Source organism: Parus major, chromosome 1, assembly GCF_001522545.3.
Source record: "Parus major isolate Abel chromosome 1, Parus_major1.1, whole genome shotgun sequence".
Classification (NCBI taxonomy): Eukaryota; Metazoa; Chordata; class Aves; order Passeriformes; family Paridae; genus Parus; species Parus major.
Window position 1 is genome coordinate 79,407,526 of NC_031768.1, and position 17,546 is coordinate 79,425,071.

The 17,546-nt window shown below is 36.1% G+C and overlaps 1 protein-coding gene across 1 annotated transcript in view; it reads left to right on the forward strand.

Annotated features, from left to right (window-relative positions):
- CHORDC1 (cysteine and histidine rich domain containing 1) overlaps positions 1-15,978 on the forward strand; it is a 16,543-nt gene extending 565 nt beyond the window's left edge. Inside the window, exons 2-11 of the mRNA XM_015630804.2 lie at positions 3,142-3,191; positions 5,188-5,244; positions 5,752-5,912; positions 6,495-6,595; positions 7,531-7,589; positions 8,603-8,673; positions 8,952-9,057; positions 10,134-10,253; positions 10,877-10,939; positions 11,473-15,978. Of these exons, the coding sequence (XP_015486290.1) occupies positions 3,142-3,191; positions 5,188-5,244; positions 5,752-5,912; positions 6,495-6,595; positions 7,531-7,589; positions 8,603-8,673; positions 8,952-9,057; positions 10,134-10,253; positions 10,877-10,939; positions 11,473-11,616 (932 nt within the window). The 3' untranslated portion in view covers positions 11,617-15,978. The remainder of the gene's footprint in view (positions 1-3,141; positions 3,192-5,187; positions 5,245-5,751; positions 5,913-6,494; positions 6,596-7,530; positions 7,590-8,602; positions 8,674-8,951; positions 9,058-10,133; positions 10,254-10,876; positions 10,940-11,472) is intronic.
- The last annotated feature ends 1,568 nt before the right edge of the window (positions 15,979-17,546 follow it).

Sequence of the window (17,546 nt, forward strand, 5' to 3'; positions counted from 1 at the left end):
AGCGCCGTCAGCTGTGCCAGAGGTTCTCAGGGCCAGCATAGGCTCCTCTGCTGAGGGCCTCTGTGGGGGTTGCATTCATCGCAGTTACCAGCGGCTTTTTGCTTGCTTGCTTGGTTTGGTTTTGTTAATTTTTTTAAGTTCAACTGTGTGGACTTGCAGCAGGTAATTAAATGTGCCTGAATGGCACACGTGTGTTGCTTCTCCCAAGTGCCTTGAGCGCTTGCAGAGCTTCTCCTGTGCGTGCTAAGACTCCCGGTGAAACATATTTAAAGCTCTGTCATTTGGGGTTTCATAATTCTGCAGAGGCTGCAGAAGGGTGATCTGAGTTTTCAGAAGGCTCTCCTTCACCTGCCTCATAAAGTAACTCAGTGGGTTGAATTTCTAGAACGCTCTCTTTGCGTTAATTAAATTTTTAGTGACCCCCAGGGTTAGAAGTAGGCTAACATGTTCTAGCCTGTGCATTTTCTGTGGTTTAGAGCCGTGTTTATTTTTTATAAAGAGTGTTTATTTTTCTGAGCTATGTGTTTTTGCATAGAGAGGGGAACCATATTGAGTAGGACTTGCTAATGGTAATAACAGCAGAAGCAAGCACAGTTGTGGAATCCTTACATTTAGTGATTTCTTCCACCACCATCCCCTACACCCCTTTGCCCCAAAAGGCAAAGCAGATGAGGTTATATATTGTTGAAAAGAAAGGAAAAAATCCTATTAGGACTTGGTGATCTGTACTCGTTTAAAAGTAACACTTCTTTACGGTTTGTGATCAAGCTGTACTAAACTAGGTCAGGTTGGCATGGCCATATACTAACTCTGTGGTGCTCAGGTTGGGGAAAACAATGTCATGCCATGAAATTTGTTTCAGTAATTGTCTGGAACATGCAGTGAAATCACTATATCCTAAACTAAGCAGTTCTGAAGGTAAATGTAATTATTCACAGATTGCTACAGAGAACAAGGTTTTGCGTTTGGGTGACCCCTACAAATTTCCACTTTGATATTTAATGAAATTACTAATAAAGTGCTTTAAAGATGTAGCAGTAAGGTGATAGCAGTGTGTTCACAGTAAGATCAGTTTGGCTATGAAATTGACATCAAAAAAAGCTCCAAACGAACGAAAACAAAAACCTTAAAGAATTTTGGTACTAGTACTCCAAAATTATCTGATGGTTAGAAAAAATGATTTTGAAAGATTTCGGTCTTCCTGATAAAGGAAAGGTATTAACAGCAGTGGAGAGGTAATTTGTTTTGTTTTTTTTATTCAGTGAAAATGTAGAATAGCAACCAAAGGCTGCAGCAATCTGATCTCATACAAATCAGAACTAGACTATGCTTTTGTCTGCTTGTATCCTAATTTCCCAGTTTTTGGTGCCTAGTGTGAGAAGGGATCCCTCGTGTCAGATAAGAGCTGTTGGACTCAGTATGAGTGCAGATGAGCTGGTGTTTTTACTGTCCTCCAGCAGGGATACTGGTCAGGCTGCTCAGTGGACAGATCCTGCTGCCTCTGCTGAGGCACTGCAGAGCTCCTTGTCCTGGCATCTTCTCTTGTGGAGCATGCAGGGCCCTCAGGAGGCAGCAGACAAGTGGGCTGTCATTTGCTCCACGATGTACCTGCTGCAGAGCAGGCTTCGGGGAGTGAAGAAAAAGGATTGCCCTTGGCCAGATGGACAGCCAGGCACTTGTCTGTGTCTGCCTTGAGCCAACCCTGAGTTACTTGATTATGAGATGGTTCTGGTCTCTGAAATGGTTGTTATTAACAGCATCTCTCTAGTGAAGAATTGGAAATAGTCATTTAAGTCTTCTCAGATACAGTCCTTGCTACAAAACAGTTTATTTTTACCCTCATGATGCTTCTAATGACATAGTTTCATACTTTTGGAAAAGAATAACCTCTATTCTTATTTTTATTTAACAGTCAAGTCCTGGTCTATTCAAAATAGCCACTTTTCTCCTATTTAATTTTCCTGTGATGTTTACCAGCATTAGCTTTTCCTCCTGAAACTGAAGGAATTGGTAGAGGTTTATGGATATATTTGTAAATCTTGTTGAAGGACTAATGTCCCAAAATATGCATATTTGGACAGTATTACTGCTTTAGACTTAGGCACTGAATATAAAATCAAAGAAAATTATACAAAACAAGATTTTTTTTAAAATCTACATATTTATAAATAAGATAAAAACAATCAAGTGTGTGTTGGGTTTTTGCTTATTTAATATCTGTGGGCAGATTGCTAATGAAGTTATTTATCATTTTTTCTTTAGCTTCCTATTATGTGCATTATTACTGTTTGTGTCACTTTTAATTTTAAGTGTTTCTAATTTTGTTTTAAAGGCTAGAAGATAGTGTTTAGAGTCAAGTCAGTAAAATACTATCCATGCAGTAAATGTCACTGAGAAGTTATGTAATCAGAGCAGTTTTATTACATGTGAAAGGAATACAAGTAAAAGAGAACAGCTGTGTAATGTTGATAAACATCTCTAAATACAAACACTTTCATTAATGGAGGTTGTGTTCCAGTGTAGTGTTTGTACAGAATCTATTAACAATAAATAGTATTGACATGTCAAAACTGTCCATGTGGAAGACTAACCTTTGAGTTCAAGTCCTTAGGTGGCTTAGGTTACTACAAACATTGAAAAAAGAACAAGGTAATTACAGTTAAAATCATGAACTCATGATTTGCGTTCAGAGACTTTTAGCAGAATATTTGTCAATAGAACACTCTGATCAGGTTCAAATAGATGTATTTGAAGTGGTAAAGCAATATTTTCTATCTGTCAGGTAGCCATTGGGTCACCTTCTTCTGCAAAATTATCATTAAGGCCTGATTACTGATGAAAGTCAGGGATGGTCCACTTGCTGCATGTGGAAGTAGTAGTTTGTCTTAGAACCTGCTTTCTAGTTTATGTTGTATAATACTTAAGGAGAAAGAAGACCTGATTATTTATGTTTAATATACGTACTCAGAGAGGTTTTTCTGTGGAATCTGGATTTTTTCTGAGTAATGATGTGCATTCGGGGAAGTGGGGCAGCCTCACAGTGTACATGAATTGCAAATGTGGCATTTTTGCTGGGTTTGTAATCATATGAATAAAGATCCTTGGTATGCCTTAATATTAATAATAATCATTGTCTTCTAGGTTCATGCACATACCATCCAGGTGTGCCTGTTTTTCATGATGCTCTCAAAGTAAGTATGCAACTGTCCTTCTAAGGACTATCTTTTTTGTTTTTTCATCTTTTTCATTCCAGATCTTTCAGTATTGAGAAACTGATGTTCAGTCCATCATGATCAACCCCATGAAATTAGAAAAGCACAGTTACTCATTCCTAAAAAAGAAATGAAAAACTCGACTCATATGGTCTAAATGCCATGCAAGTCTAGATGACTTGTTTCCTGTTGATTGACTGACTTTAGGTCTCTCACCAGTTTAATTAGGTCCTCTAAATAGGACTGTGGAGCCATTGAGAGGTTTCATACTCTTTCAGTTAATTAACCTGCTTGGAATTCAGAGCAGCTGCTTGTGGTCTAATGTGGCCAGTGCACTAATGTGTATGTGACATTTGTCTGTTGTAAAAAACAGTCATGTTCATTTAATCAACCAAATGAGGATGTTGGTTAAATTGTGACTGGTCACCCATGCCTCTTATGCAGCTGTCCAGCATTCTTGGGCTGCATCTTCAATGATGAGTCATATATACCTATGGCACATCTCCAGTGCTTAAGCCAACTGCACAGCCCATCCTTGGTTTTGTGCTAAAGTGTTTTCCCTCTTCAGGATCTACTGGATGCATACAAAGTGCTTACAGGGTATCATTTGCGACACAACTGCTGAAACAGTACAGGAAATTATTCTAATAATTTAATTGTGTGTAGTCAGAAATCTGGTGTCCAAAAATGAAGCCTGGCACTTTATTAATATCAATGTAGCCTAAGTGACTTTTCTTAGAGCACTAAACTGCTGTTTAGCTGAGCTTTGAGGGGATTGAGTGGGGATTTTTTTTTCTTGTTACTTAGATGCTACTGGAAGTGCATCTCATCCCAACAATGTGGTGTCTTTTGGCCTTGTGAAAGCTTCTGTATTTGTGCTGGGCAGTGTGTTTACTGTGAGCTGTTGCTTATATTGCAGCATCTGACTTCAGAATCGGTCATTGTGTGCCGCAAATAATCTTAGATCAAATACTGTACAGTTGCTTAGACTATGGTAATTTTTTATCTACAAAATTATAGCTGTACTCAGTACAGTGCAAAAATATTCTACATAATTATAAAGAGAGAAATTATACAGTTAGCTCAAAAACTTACATTTACTTATATAATCTTACATATTCACTGTTTATAAACAAGCACCACTTTCCCCCATCTCCTTATCCTGCCTCTTGACCTAATTAAAAGTTTATTATAATTGCAAATGAGCTGTTTTCTTCCTCCTATGAGTTCTAGATAATCTAGGTGTGCAGGATGAACCTTTTGTCTCCACAACTGTAGAAATGGTTAATATTTTGAGGGTATTTTAGAGCCACCTACCTAAAACCCATTGTGTTGCACCACTTAAGCTTTCAAAGCGGTGGTGCATTAGTCAAACTGTTGCCTCTAATATGGTTCTTTGAGTTCTAAGATATATTATTCACAGTGGCAAGGCAATTTGCTCTAAAATTGAATTTCTGGTTTATATAATAAAAAGTGCTCTTGATTGATGTAGTTGGATAGCTGTGCAATGCACATATCCAGCTCTGTTGGTGGGAAATAAGCAATTAAAAGATTTGAGTGGTGTTCAAGAAAAGGAAAAAAAAAAAATCCCTATCATTTTTGAAAGAGGGCCTGTACATTGGGCCACAGGTCACCCTGGTCTCAGGTGTAGTATTTGTTGTTTTGCTTACATGTTACTTGATGAGACAAAGTAACAGTTCTATTTTCTGTTCTACAGAGTTGGCACCTAACTTGTCAGGGAAGTATTGCCTCACATTTACTGTACTTTCTGATTAAGGCAGCATCAGCAAACCAGAAGACTTCTCTGGCTTCTAAAAATGAAGATGATAATATTATCCACAGAAGGATAGAAAACAATTGCTAATTTTGATGTGCCGCATCTTTTAGAGGAATTTAATAAATGTTTTGGGTTTTTTAAGCTGTTGTCAAGTTTGGTAGTCATGCCTGTGTTGTTTCTATTCCAAAATGTTCACAGGGTTGGTCATGTTGTAAGAGGAGAACAACGGACTTTTCTGACTTCTTAAGCATTGTGGTATGTACTCCTGATTATTTACAATTTTCATACTTGTCAAGTGACAGTGATTAATATTAAATGGTGCATGTGCTTACATGTTTTAAGTTAGCCTACTTGTTAAAACTGTCTTAATTCTTATATGCTCCATTTTTCTTCATATAATGCTGAAGTTAATGCTCATTTTCAAGCTTTAATTGTTAAAATTATCAAAAGAGGTTTTGATAGAATTACTTGCTAATAAAGAGGGATGGTCAACATTAATTGCTGATTTGCTTGACTACAGAAAGTGTGCACTTTTTTTTTAAACTTATATCCAAAATTAGATTATTTTGAGAATAAAAAATGAGAATATTTTCCACCTCAGTGGTATGGTTTCCTTTGCAGCCAGGGTTTAGAGTGTGCTAAAGGAGAAGATGGAGCTGAAGAAATGAGTCAAGAAAACTTCTTGCAGTTTTTGTTAATTCTTAATGCACATGAACCACGCTGCATTTATATATAAATAAAAACATATGCTTTCCACAATAGGGCTGTACAAAAGGTCTCCATAACAGCGAGAAACCTCCTGAGCCTGTTAAACCAGAAGTCAAAACTACCTCTGAACGAAAGGAGCTAGCTGAACTGAAACCTAAATTTCAAGAACATATAATTCAGGCACCAAAACCATTGGAAACAATTAAGAGGCCAAGGTATGGTATATAAAACTTAAGGTTTTCCAAATTTGTAGTCAGTTGGCCAAGTTAAAGCTTGCTCGGTTATTCAGTGTACATTTCATATAGTGTAGAAATTCCAAAATTAACCTTAGAAGACTTTGGTTTTGGTAGCGATGATGATGTTATCTTAAGCTTCAAAATAAGAGAAAATAATTCCAGTTATGAGAAAGGAGTACTTGATCTTTCAGCACTTAGATCCACAAGAAGCAGAAATTGAAGTCTATAACCTCATAGCTTAAAGTACCACTACAAGCTGTGTTAAATATTTTAAACAGTAATAAAAATAATTTTGGGGTGCTTGTATTTAGATTCCTTAGTATCTGATTTATTTTTATTTTTGTAGAGTATTTAGGATTTCCTGTTGAAAGCCAAGACTGCCTTCTAAGTTTCTTGTCTGTTTTTTCATAAACAGTAAGGTTTGGCATTTACAAATATAGTTTGTTTTTTGAAGAGAGGTTTGAAAGGAAGAGTCTTGTAGGAAGATTAAAAGTTGCTGCTTTGTCTTCTATAAATTCTTTCTCATGAAGTAAGTTGACACTAATACTTGGACTTTTTTAGCCCAGATGAGCCAATGACAAATTTGCAGCTGAAAGTGTCAGCTTCCTTGAAACAAGCTCTCGATAAACTGAAACTGTCATCAGAAAATGAAGGGAGAAGAGGTAAGGAGACAGGGAGATTAAGTAGGTATGTGACGCTAAGTGTCACACAAATAAATGCTGTGCTGATCTTGTCGTTCCTGAAGTGATAGTTTCCTCTAATGAAGTTCTTTTTCTTAATAATCTGGGAAATGCCTTCCAGTCCAGGGAATGATGGCTGAAGTTCAGATGTGGGTAACATGGAGACCTGGTTGTCAGGAGCAGTACATTGTTCTTAGCATTATTTGAACTGGGTCTTTTCTAAGGTTTCGTGGTTAGAATGGACATAATGGGAACATCCATTTCTGAATATGTGACTGACAAAGTTACCAAGAAATGAACTTTACTCCTTATTGTTGCAGAGATGGTATCATATAAAGCCTTCATAAATTGGTGAAGTTCCTCTGAAGACTAGTTGGTTCTCCCTTGTCTGTTTTTCCTCTTTCTTCTTCCCACGTTTTATTTGGAATTTGGTTCCAGAACTACGCCGTTCCTTAAGAAACTTCGTAATTTCAACCTACACTTGTGGCTATTTTATGCTCTTTTGTTCTTGTGCCAAACTAATTTAGCTCTTCTTTTTCCATGGTATCCAAATTATTTCCTTGTGTGTATTTATAGACAGCAGTTGAAGCCTTCTACATTCTTAGTTTTACAAAACTGAACAAGATGAATGATTGTTCTCTTCCCTTGTGATTGTAATGATCCTCTTCATCTTTTCTTATTTACCTCACTTAAAATGTGTAAAGATATAGAGCCTAGAATTTGATGCATAGGTAATACAGCTTTTGGAATGTTTCTTTGTACCTCTCTGGCAGATTTCAATGTCAGACAGAAAATAGAAGCTCAAAGAGGGAGGTTTTTCTAACCTCTTCCTTGGCTCATTTTAGTTCTTAATAAAAGCAAAGTGTTGAGTGGATTATACAATTCATTTTCTATTTTCAATAATATTCTGTTTACAGAGGAAGATAGTGATGAAATCAAGATTGGGACGGCATGTAAAAATGCAGGCTGTTCAAAAGTAAGCGATTCAGTTGTACTCTAAATCCAGCCGCTCGGCTATTAAGTGAGCAGATTTGTGGTTTTGTGTGCTATGAGTTAATTTGGAAAAGGCACAAAGTCCATTTGATTTAACAAATGCACATTTGATAACACACTTTTGTATGGACAAATGTGAATTGTTTGCAGAAAGTCAAAGATTTTTTTTTTTTAAACCTGTAATGAACTACTAATTAGTGAGCTTGTCAAATCCATGGTACTGATGTGTTTCAGCTTAACTGCAATATTGTTATTACAGCTTAAATGTAATATTGGTGAGCGGTGGCTTACTGATAACACTTGAGTTGCTCTTGATGATCTGTGTGTAGATCAGAAGCATCTACAGATCTTAACAGTTAATGCTTCCTGCAAGAAGAATTAAAGTCACTGTTTTAACACTTCTAGCACCAAAATTAGTCATTATATTACATAGTCATTTAAACCGAAAGTTACACTGACACGCTTGTGTTGTGCAAAATGGGACAGTAAGATTTAAATAGCTGTTTTACCTGGCAGATTTTGCATTATCTACTGAAGTTCTGGTGGGAGAACTTTGGCAGTCTTTGTGTTGGGAAGAACTGATATTCAGTGGCTAAGTTGTATATTGTTTATTTTACTTTCATTAGAGAATCCATGTGTTTTATGAATGATGAATTTAATTTACTTTCAAGTTAAGTTCTTGTTTTCTCTGAATGCTCAGAGTATTTTAAAGACACAAATCTCTGAGGATCTATGCTTTATGAGCATAGATGGTGTCACCATTGATGTGTGCCATTGAACTAACACAAAGTACAGCTTCTTAGCAGTGCCAGAGAACCTTTTGTGAAGGAAGGTTGAATGGTTACTTTGAAAAGCTAGAACAAGCCATTAGATATAGATTATTTACCCAAAAGCTTTGTCATACCATCTTTCTGGTTTTTGTTATGTTTTGTTTGAATTTTTATCTCGTTCCAATTCCTGTAACAGTAATATACTTTAAATGCTTTGTCCCACCAGACATACGAAGGACCACACAGCACAGAAGAAGTATGTATATACCATTCTGGTGTACCTATATTCCATGAAGGGTTAGTATTCAGCTAACTTCCGTTTTTATACCTGTGTTCTGTGAAGGGTTAGTATTCAGTTAGCTTCAGGTTTTTTTAACTAGTCTGTTGTGTGTTTGTGCTTTCTTTGTAGCTGTTGTCTTGATTTATTCAGTATTATTCCCTCTTCAGTCAAAAACGACAGTGCTTGAAGGGGGTATACTAAAGTAACAGAAATATTGCATAAAGGAAAGACCTTAAATGTTCACAGTAAATAGTGTCCTAAATATTGTTTGTTAATTACTTTGCAAACTTTCAAGGATGAAGTATTGGAGCTGTTGTAAAAGAAAAACTTCTGACTTCAATACATTTTTAGCTCAAGAAGGCTGCACAAGAGGCGCACACGTATGGACTAAAAAGGATGCAGTAAGTAGCATTAAGATTGCACTCTGTAACTGGCCATTGTGAATTTTGAATACTGAAATGTAGGTGGTAGCTGGATTGCGTTATTACTGTAGTTGAGCTATTACAGATCACTACCTCTGACGTAATGTGGAGGATACTGTGCACAGCAGGAAGACTAAGAAATGGAGCGTGAAGTAGTCTGTGTACAGGTATACTTGTTTCTTGTATTATAGAATATAATAATGGACCAAAACACTTGAAAAGCACTATTTGGTCACACTGGATACAGGTGAATGCAAAGTTCTTGCTATGAGTATATCGTCTGTTGCTGAGGAAAAATGTGTTTGATACTGCAAACATCAGGAATGTTTAACAGAAGAAAATAGAGGTATATTATAAAAACTGTCGTTTTGTTACCTCATTCTAGAGCAATTATTTCACAAATCCTTTACTACCTTTGTGTCATATAATTGCTTGCTTTGAAGATTTGTATTTTTGTTCAAGAATTTTTTGCAAGTGAAGAAAGTAGGGATTAAAAAAAGCTGAAGTTGTGAGCCTAAAGCAGGAAAGTGGATGAAAAGAGAGTAAGGAATTTACCCACATTTAAAGAAACCATGTGTATATTAACTGTATGTGTATTCAGATAATGGGCTTCTATCCAACAAGGGGGCTTTTTACTTTAACTTTTTGTTTTTATTTTGAAGGTTATTTCACAGTTTACTTTTTCTGCATCAGAGAACAGAGGGTAATGCTTTTTTTCTCAGGAATATGAAGCATTCCAGGAGTTACGGCATCCTTTCTCTTAGTTCAGTTTGTTTTTGTAACCTGCTGGCTAGCTGTAATCTTGGAAAGGAAGTTGATCCACCAAGTAACAGTTTTTATGCTGTAGTTTGTTTGAGAGGGAGATACTGAAATACTTAATAAAAAGAATTGCAAGCGGAGTCTTGCAATCTCCTGTGAAGATGAAATATAGTCCTTTATTAGCTATGCTAATCGGCTATTAAAAAAAGTCCTGAGAATTTATGCTGTTAATGCTGTAAAAAAAAATTCAATATAATTCTAATTCTTTTTTTTGTGTAACTTTTTTCCTTATGCAGGGTACAAAAGTAGTTCCATGCAGGCACGATTGGCACCAGACTGGAGGAGAAGTGACTATTTCTGTATACGCTAAAAACTCCGTCCCTGATCTGAGCTATGTAGAAGCTAATAGCACAATGGTGAGCCTCTACCTTAGGATCAGCAACTTGAACTTAGGAAAATCTGCTCAGGTTTATTTACAAGGCAGAGATAGCATAAAACTCTTCTTTGATTAGCTGCTTTTTCTTGGCATTTGTGCTTTTTCAAGTATGTATAGGTTTTTTCTCCCTCCCTTCTGTTTGGACATCTGCACTTTAATGTGTGGGTTTTTTAAAAGCTGCAATACAGTATGAAAAAAAAAAAATCTTTCATTTTACTTCCATAATTAAAACCCAAGCGTGATGGGTTTGCATTACCATATGCATAAATAATTATAGATTTATCATTTACTTGCATTTGACTAAATTTGATACCATTCTTCATTACATGCTGTTCCTCAGCTGCTAATACTAAACAGGTGTCAAAATGCTTCTCTGATTCCTTTATTTAAACAATAAACTAACAGTGGTCACTGTTGACTGCAACTGCATCAAAATCTATTAAAATAAATACTCATTTCTATTTCTGAGGGACAATTTTATCACTTTGATCATTGTAGGATCCAAGTCCTAACATGGTATATTCTGTTTAAACATGCTTGAGGTGGCAGTTGTTTTATTAACATGATAAAATTTCCTTACTTTCTATTGTTTTTCCTATTAAGGTAAATATCCATATTGTATTTGAAGGAGAAAAGGAGTTTCATCGCAGTGTGAAGTTATGGGGAGTAAGTATAAAAAAATGTTTTCTATTATAAATAAACAAACAAAAAAAACAAACAAAAAAATCGCAGAAGGAAGTCAAGACATAAGCCTTTAGCTTCCTCTCTTTCAAAATGGAATTTCAAAGTTTTCCTCATTACTCTGTTTTTTGAAAGAATTTCCGTTACATGACATTAAGTACATTCAGATCTGAATATAAAGACCCAGGAGATCCAGTGTGACACCATAATGGGCACTGCTTTGTATAGAAGGTGGGCGTCCAAGGTCTTTTTTGATCCCAACACTGTGGTAGCAGTGTTGCAGAAAACCCTTGCTTATGTATGATAGCCAATATATGTTAGAGTTGCATAGGAATATGTTTGTCATAAACATTCCATAGTTCTGGAATGGGAAACAGCTGATTTTTCAAGATACCAGAGGAATCTTCATCTACCTAAATAAACATCTACTGAAATTTAATGATGAGGTACTCCTTAATTAATTCCCCAACATCTATCAGTCTGTTAAACTGAAGTGTGAAACACCTTTTCTGTTCCAGGTGATTGATGTAAAAAGGAGTTATGTGAACATGACTGCTACGAAGATTGAGCTCACCATGAGAAAAGCAGAGCCCCTGCTATGGGCAAGCCTGGAGTTACCAGTATCCAACACACAACCAAAACAGGAGGGTTCGGATCAATAACGATTCCAAGAGACAAGTTATTTCCCATGATGAAGTGGTGACTTGCTACTGTAATCAAATATTTAACTTTTATATAGATCTCTTTTTTTTTTAATGCTAGATCATCTGTTCCCTTTTAGAAAGAAATTTGACGCACAGTAAATGGGGGTGTAAACTTGAATGGGTGACAGTTATTTCTGCTCTTGTTCCCATGGGTATGTTTATGCTAGATGCAATGTCTCTGTGGGAATTTAGAGTAAACAGCTATTGCCCTTTGCTTGCAACCTTCCTTACCATGCACTGGCTATCCCAGTAGATGTGCTCTCTGTTCACAGTGGGTTTCTCTATTTTTCAGCTGTTCTGTTTAGACTGGATGCATTAAGTTGCCTGTGTTAAATTCACCACTGTTAAGAAGCATACAGTAATGCAGATAAAAAAAAGCTGAGTTTGAACTGATTAGCATGCAATTCCACCTCTAAAGTAAAAGGTTACATAAACAGAAATATGAAGTTGTAGACTTTCGTGTTCTGAAATGAAGGTTTGTTTCAATACTGTTGGCTGTGGAAGGATGAAATAATTGGTATTATTCCAAGGATTTCTGTACTTGCTGACTCCTGCTGTCTTTCATGTGTCAAAGCAGATCACGTTAAAATTTAAAAAAAGGTGGCAAGAAGGGATTTTTTGTTTTACTCTTTTACATTTGCTATTTAAATATAAAAGTAAATGGACAGTGGAAATGGTTATATAACTTAGCATTTCAGCTGTGAAGAGTATGCAAACAACAAACTGTTGTAAAATAACCAAAGTGCTGTATATGTTTGACAGCCTTTAGAACATATAGTCTGTTGTATTCTACAACATTGAGAAGAGTTTTGAGATTTTCAAAGTAGGTTGATATGTGATATATAGGAGAAGCCAGCACACCCTGTAGGTGTCTTGGTAAAACAATTTCCTTATAGATGTGCGTATCTCTTGACTCTGAGGATGGTCAGGGATGGTCATCTAAAAACTGTAGTTATATACAGGACAAATCTTGGGAGAAACAACATGCTTTAAAATGTCTGTCTCAAATAGTAATTATACATTTGAATCAAAATACTTTAAAAGGATACTGTATCTTTTGAGCAGACCATAATTAGAAATCAATACCTTAGTTTTTTTTCAGTTCATCAGTAAAGGTACATGGCTGAAAACAGGATAGCTTAAAAATTAGATTTTTTTAATATTTTTTTTTATCCAAGCAGCCACACACACAGTAAGGTTGCTTTCTGGTTCTGCTTGGAATAGTTTCTTAATTTTGGCTTGCAGCTGAAATAAAAAAGATTTCCTATAAAAGTAATAAAAAATGCACACCATTATTTATTGTGCCTAATCATATATATGTAAACAAAAGGTCTTGTGGACTGTTAAAATGCATGGATGCTCATCTACCAGCCTTGGCAGACCTGGAATTGTGTCAGGAGAAACACAGGGTGTAGTAAAGGCATTCTGAAGTGAAATAACAGATTTCTAAGAATCTTGCTGTTTTCCAATAGTATGACTTGACTTGAGCCCAAACTTCTAACAGTACTTGAAGTCCTACTTCATGCTTAAAGTAGTAGGAAATACATTACCAAAGAAACCATCCCTGAAGACAAAGAAAGTAACACTGGTGATAAACATATACAAATGCATATATAAAATTGTTTTGGTGCTTCTCTACCTTCACTTCAAGATCCTTTGTTGTTGACTACTTAGTTTAAGCATGGTTTCATACTCCCTTGGACTCTTCTACAAAATTTCAGCTCTAAGTTCTGCTGTATAGATTCTGTTAACCTCTATTAATGACTTTTTTTTCCTCTTTTTTTTTTTTTAATTTGAAAATGTCAGGTACTACAAAGTGATAGGGTACAAGCTTATAAAATGTGTGCCTGCCAAGTGGTCCTCTGAAAATTGAACAGATGTTCCTTGATGTGTTCTGAACCAACAAGTGGAGTACTTATTAGTATGACACTGAGAACATCAGAAGATAAAAAATTCTACATAGCTGTAGCTACTAGCATGCCGTCTGTGTTTGTGTGTGCAGAACTCTGAACTTGGACAGCAAAATTAGCAGTGCTTAAACGCCAGGATAAAGTTCTTGTTTAACAAGCAAGTTCAAATTTGTCTATCCATATGGATATATAAATATCCTAAATATGTTTAAAAAATGTGGAAAACATATTTTCACTTAATTTGCATCCTCATGTGCAGTAGGCTTACATAATGTAAAATCCATTTTAAAGAGCTGCATGAAAAATGGAATTCCTTGGGAAAACAGAATTTCTGTTTTTAAGTAAGTTGTCTTCTGCCTTAGTGCACTAAACCCTAAATGGAGAGAAATGTGGATGATTGGACCATCTGCTGTGAATGCTTCAGTCTTTGGGATCCTGTAACTACTGTTATACTCTTTGAAACTATGTTCTGCTGGTAGCTTAGTCACCTTGGCATAAAAGGGAGAACGCTCCTGTAAACACAGTCCCCAAATTTGCTTTTGCTTTTTATGCATTCCTCCTGCTCTTTTCCTGTTGTTCATACTTTCAGCACAATGCTAACAATACTTCAGGTGTTCTATAACGACTCTCCCCATCAGTGGCAGTACAACCTCTTTTAAAACTTACTTGTTTAAAAAAGCAAGCAAACAAATTAAGGAACCCATAAAAACTCCACCAGGTTTGGTTAGTCAAGAAAGTATAGATTTTACAGTAACAGCATAGTTTCTATCGCCTGGGATGCTTTTCAAAATAAAAAGATAAACCTTCAGACGGCCTGGACTGCCATGAACTAACTGCAGCAATTCTTAGCAGTTTTTTATAACCATATGTCTGCATCTATCCTGAAGCTGCAAGAGCTGCATCACTCACTAAATTCATGTGTTTTCAGCAGTTGCTCACAACAGGCTTCAACACACCAAGGGTTGATCCTCGTGTTTCATGCAGTGACATCTTGACATGCATAATGGTAGCAGACACTTTGATGGAATATTGGCTTGGCTGTAACTTTTATTGGTAAGTGTGGAGAGAAAGTGAGGCCAGCTGTAGTGTACTGAACCAATCACGATTGATACTTTCCCAAAAGCAAGACTTGTCAAGTAAGCAAAGTGATTTTGCATCAGGCTTTCCCCTGTCTAATAATACAATACTAAATTGCAAACTAGTATGAGCAGGAATACTTGGCATTGAATTTATCCTTTTTTTCATGCTTTCAGATGTTGTGCTGTATTTATCAAATTGATTAAGTTGATACAGTCTAACTATATTTTTATAAATAAGTGTTTTAAGAGTTGTAGTGTGTTTCACTATGGGTTTACATGTTACACATGTAAACAAGCATGTTACATGAGTCAGAACTGACTGTCCAGGTGCATATGAAAGTTCACCTTCACGATTGCTTTATAATACAAAAAATTGCATGGGTGTGCAAGTTTATGACAGAAATCTTAATCTTTTCCCTCATGTCTAAGCCCATTTTCCTATCTAACATAACGTATTTCATACCTAACATTACATCCCAGGTAACAAGTGATAGGATGAGAGGAAGTGGCCTCAAGTGGTAGGGAGGTTTGGATTGGATGTTAGGAAAAAGGATTTTCATGGAAAGGGTTGTCAGGTATTAGAACAAGCTCCTCAGGGAAAGCAGTGCAGTCACAATGCCTGGAGCTGTTAAAAAAAAACATGGGTGTGGCACTTAAGTACATGGTTTAATGGTGAACATGGTGGTGGTGCTACCGTGGTGGGTGGTGATCTTAGAGGTTTTTCCAATCTTAACAATTCTGTGATCTTGTATCTGTAACAACATTTCTTGGAGGAATTGGAATTTATGTGAAATGTTAATACACTGCTAAGCACAGGGCTGATCACCTACTCTGACTCATAGGTCATACATGGCACTGACACAATTTGACAAAAAAATCTTCCATTGGATGGTATTCTGGATTGTGTACATTATCAAGTCACCATTTCAGTAGTTTAGGAATTAGTTTTACTAGGAATTTTGCCTTGGGGAAAAAAAATACCTATTCTACATAATGATACATTTTTGGCTTGCATTCTTTAAATATGGCATGAGTATTGATTAAATACTGTACCTGTTAATGATTGGTCTTTCCCAGTTGCTACTAAATTTTTTACTTTTGTTCAGGAAGGAGATCCTTTTAAAGTAAGTTATGTGTCTGGAACACTGTTTTAGGGTGGTAATAATTTTGCCATTATAAGAGTCTTGAATTACAGTTGAAGAGGAGATGGCTTTTCGCATGGCTGTTTGATTCTGCACATTCATAAAACTTACAGCAATTAATCTCATGTCTTCATGCTCTAGTTTTTTTCTAAATGTATTCAATAAAATTCTTATTACATGCTGGTTGCATTTGGGGTTGGTTTTTGATTCCTTTTGTTATGAGTGAGAACTTCCCTGTTAGTTGGCAAGATGTTTGGTAAAGTAAAATGTAAGTGGACATTTTCTAAATGTGAGTCTACATGGGAGAAAAACTGCATCTCCAAGGGGTTTTCCCCCACCTGTTGTTCCTTGCTTTGCTTATTGCTTTCTGATGCTGCACCCCAGTGAGGATATGTGAGTTTTGCAGAAATCTGAGTGTGGTTACCGAGATGAGGGGCTGCCTCATTCATAGAAATAGTTTAGTCCAAGAATTTTGAGCTGTCACAAACTGTATAGAAGTGGAGTAATTCTAGATACAGTGTCTGTTTCTAAAGTTGCTGAAGGTACTGTTGCTTGGATGTTTTTTTGGTTTCTTGGGAAAAGAAGATACTTTTCAAAACCTCTGGCATTCGCTCAGTGTAGAAAAGGGTTCACCTCTTGAAGCCTGGTATCTTCTATGGTAATAAATAGCTAGTGTTATCCCAAAGTTTGGGTAGATGTTTTAACCAGAGGGTAACCAAGGTGTCACAGACATTACAAACTAATCTACAGTCAAATGAGTGTTAAGCAAAAAAAGGAAGTATCCTTTTGAGTAAAATATTTTTGTTACCTACTGGAAACAAGCATTTGAAAAATTAGTTCCTTGTTAAATTTTAATGAAAGCTGCATTGGAACAAAATTCATTTAAAGCTACCTGGAGGCAGATCTGTTACCTTACAATGCTTTATGAAATATTTTTGGTCCAGAAACCTTGTTCTCTGAAATGTGACTTAAACCTATGATAAATATTTATACTGCAATATTATTGCTGAATTCCATGCTTGGGAGAAAACTAACCTAATGTGCTTCTAGCCTAATGTGCTTAATCTAATTTGTTCCTCCTTAATTGGAAATCAGGCTTGTGTATAATGAGACAGAGTTGATACAGTGTGCTTCTGTACCCCAAGGGACTTAATTTAGGGGTTTTTTTCAAGGGAATGCCTTGTAATCAGGTTATATCGCTATGTACATGAACAACCCAAATTTTAAATGTTGTGCCCATAGTGAAAACAGTTAACATTTTGAGTGTCTACTCAAGAGCAAAACCTACAATAAAGAGGTAAACCTACAATAAAGAGGTAGTTTATGTTCTTTAACTGCAGCTTTGTGAACTGGAAGCTTGTTGGCTCTTCTGTTACCAGAGTTTAACTTTACTGAGTAACTTAAGTGGGATGCTTGTGCTTTTCAAGAGCAATTAACAAATGTAAAGAAGAGATGGTTGGTAAAATGAATGGATGGAGGATATTGAAATGTAGTTGAAAATAAGCTTTTAAGAGAAGGATTGTCACATGTTTGTTGAAAAATAATTCAGAGAGGACATGCTAAGGACATTCCCAACTGCTAAACTTGACAGTGTTTTATACTTTCCTCACGTACCTTTATAAGGGTTCACCTCCTTGCTGTGTAAGCACAGTGGCATTGGTCAGTGCTTCTTTTGCTGTTATTTTTCCTCAACAACATTTTACTTTACAAAACACCAAGTTAAATTTGTTGCATTTATTATTAAACAGTTGTATTGA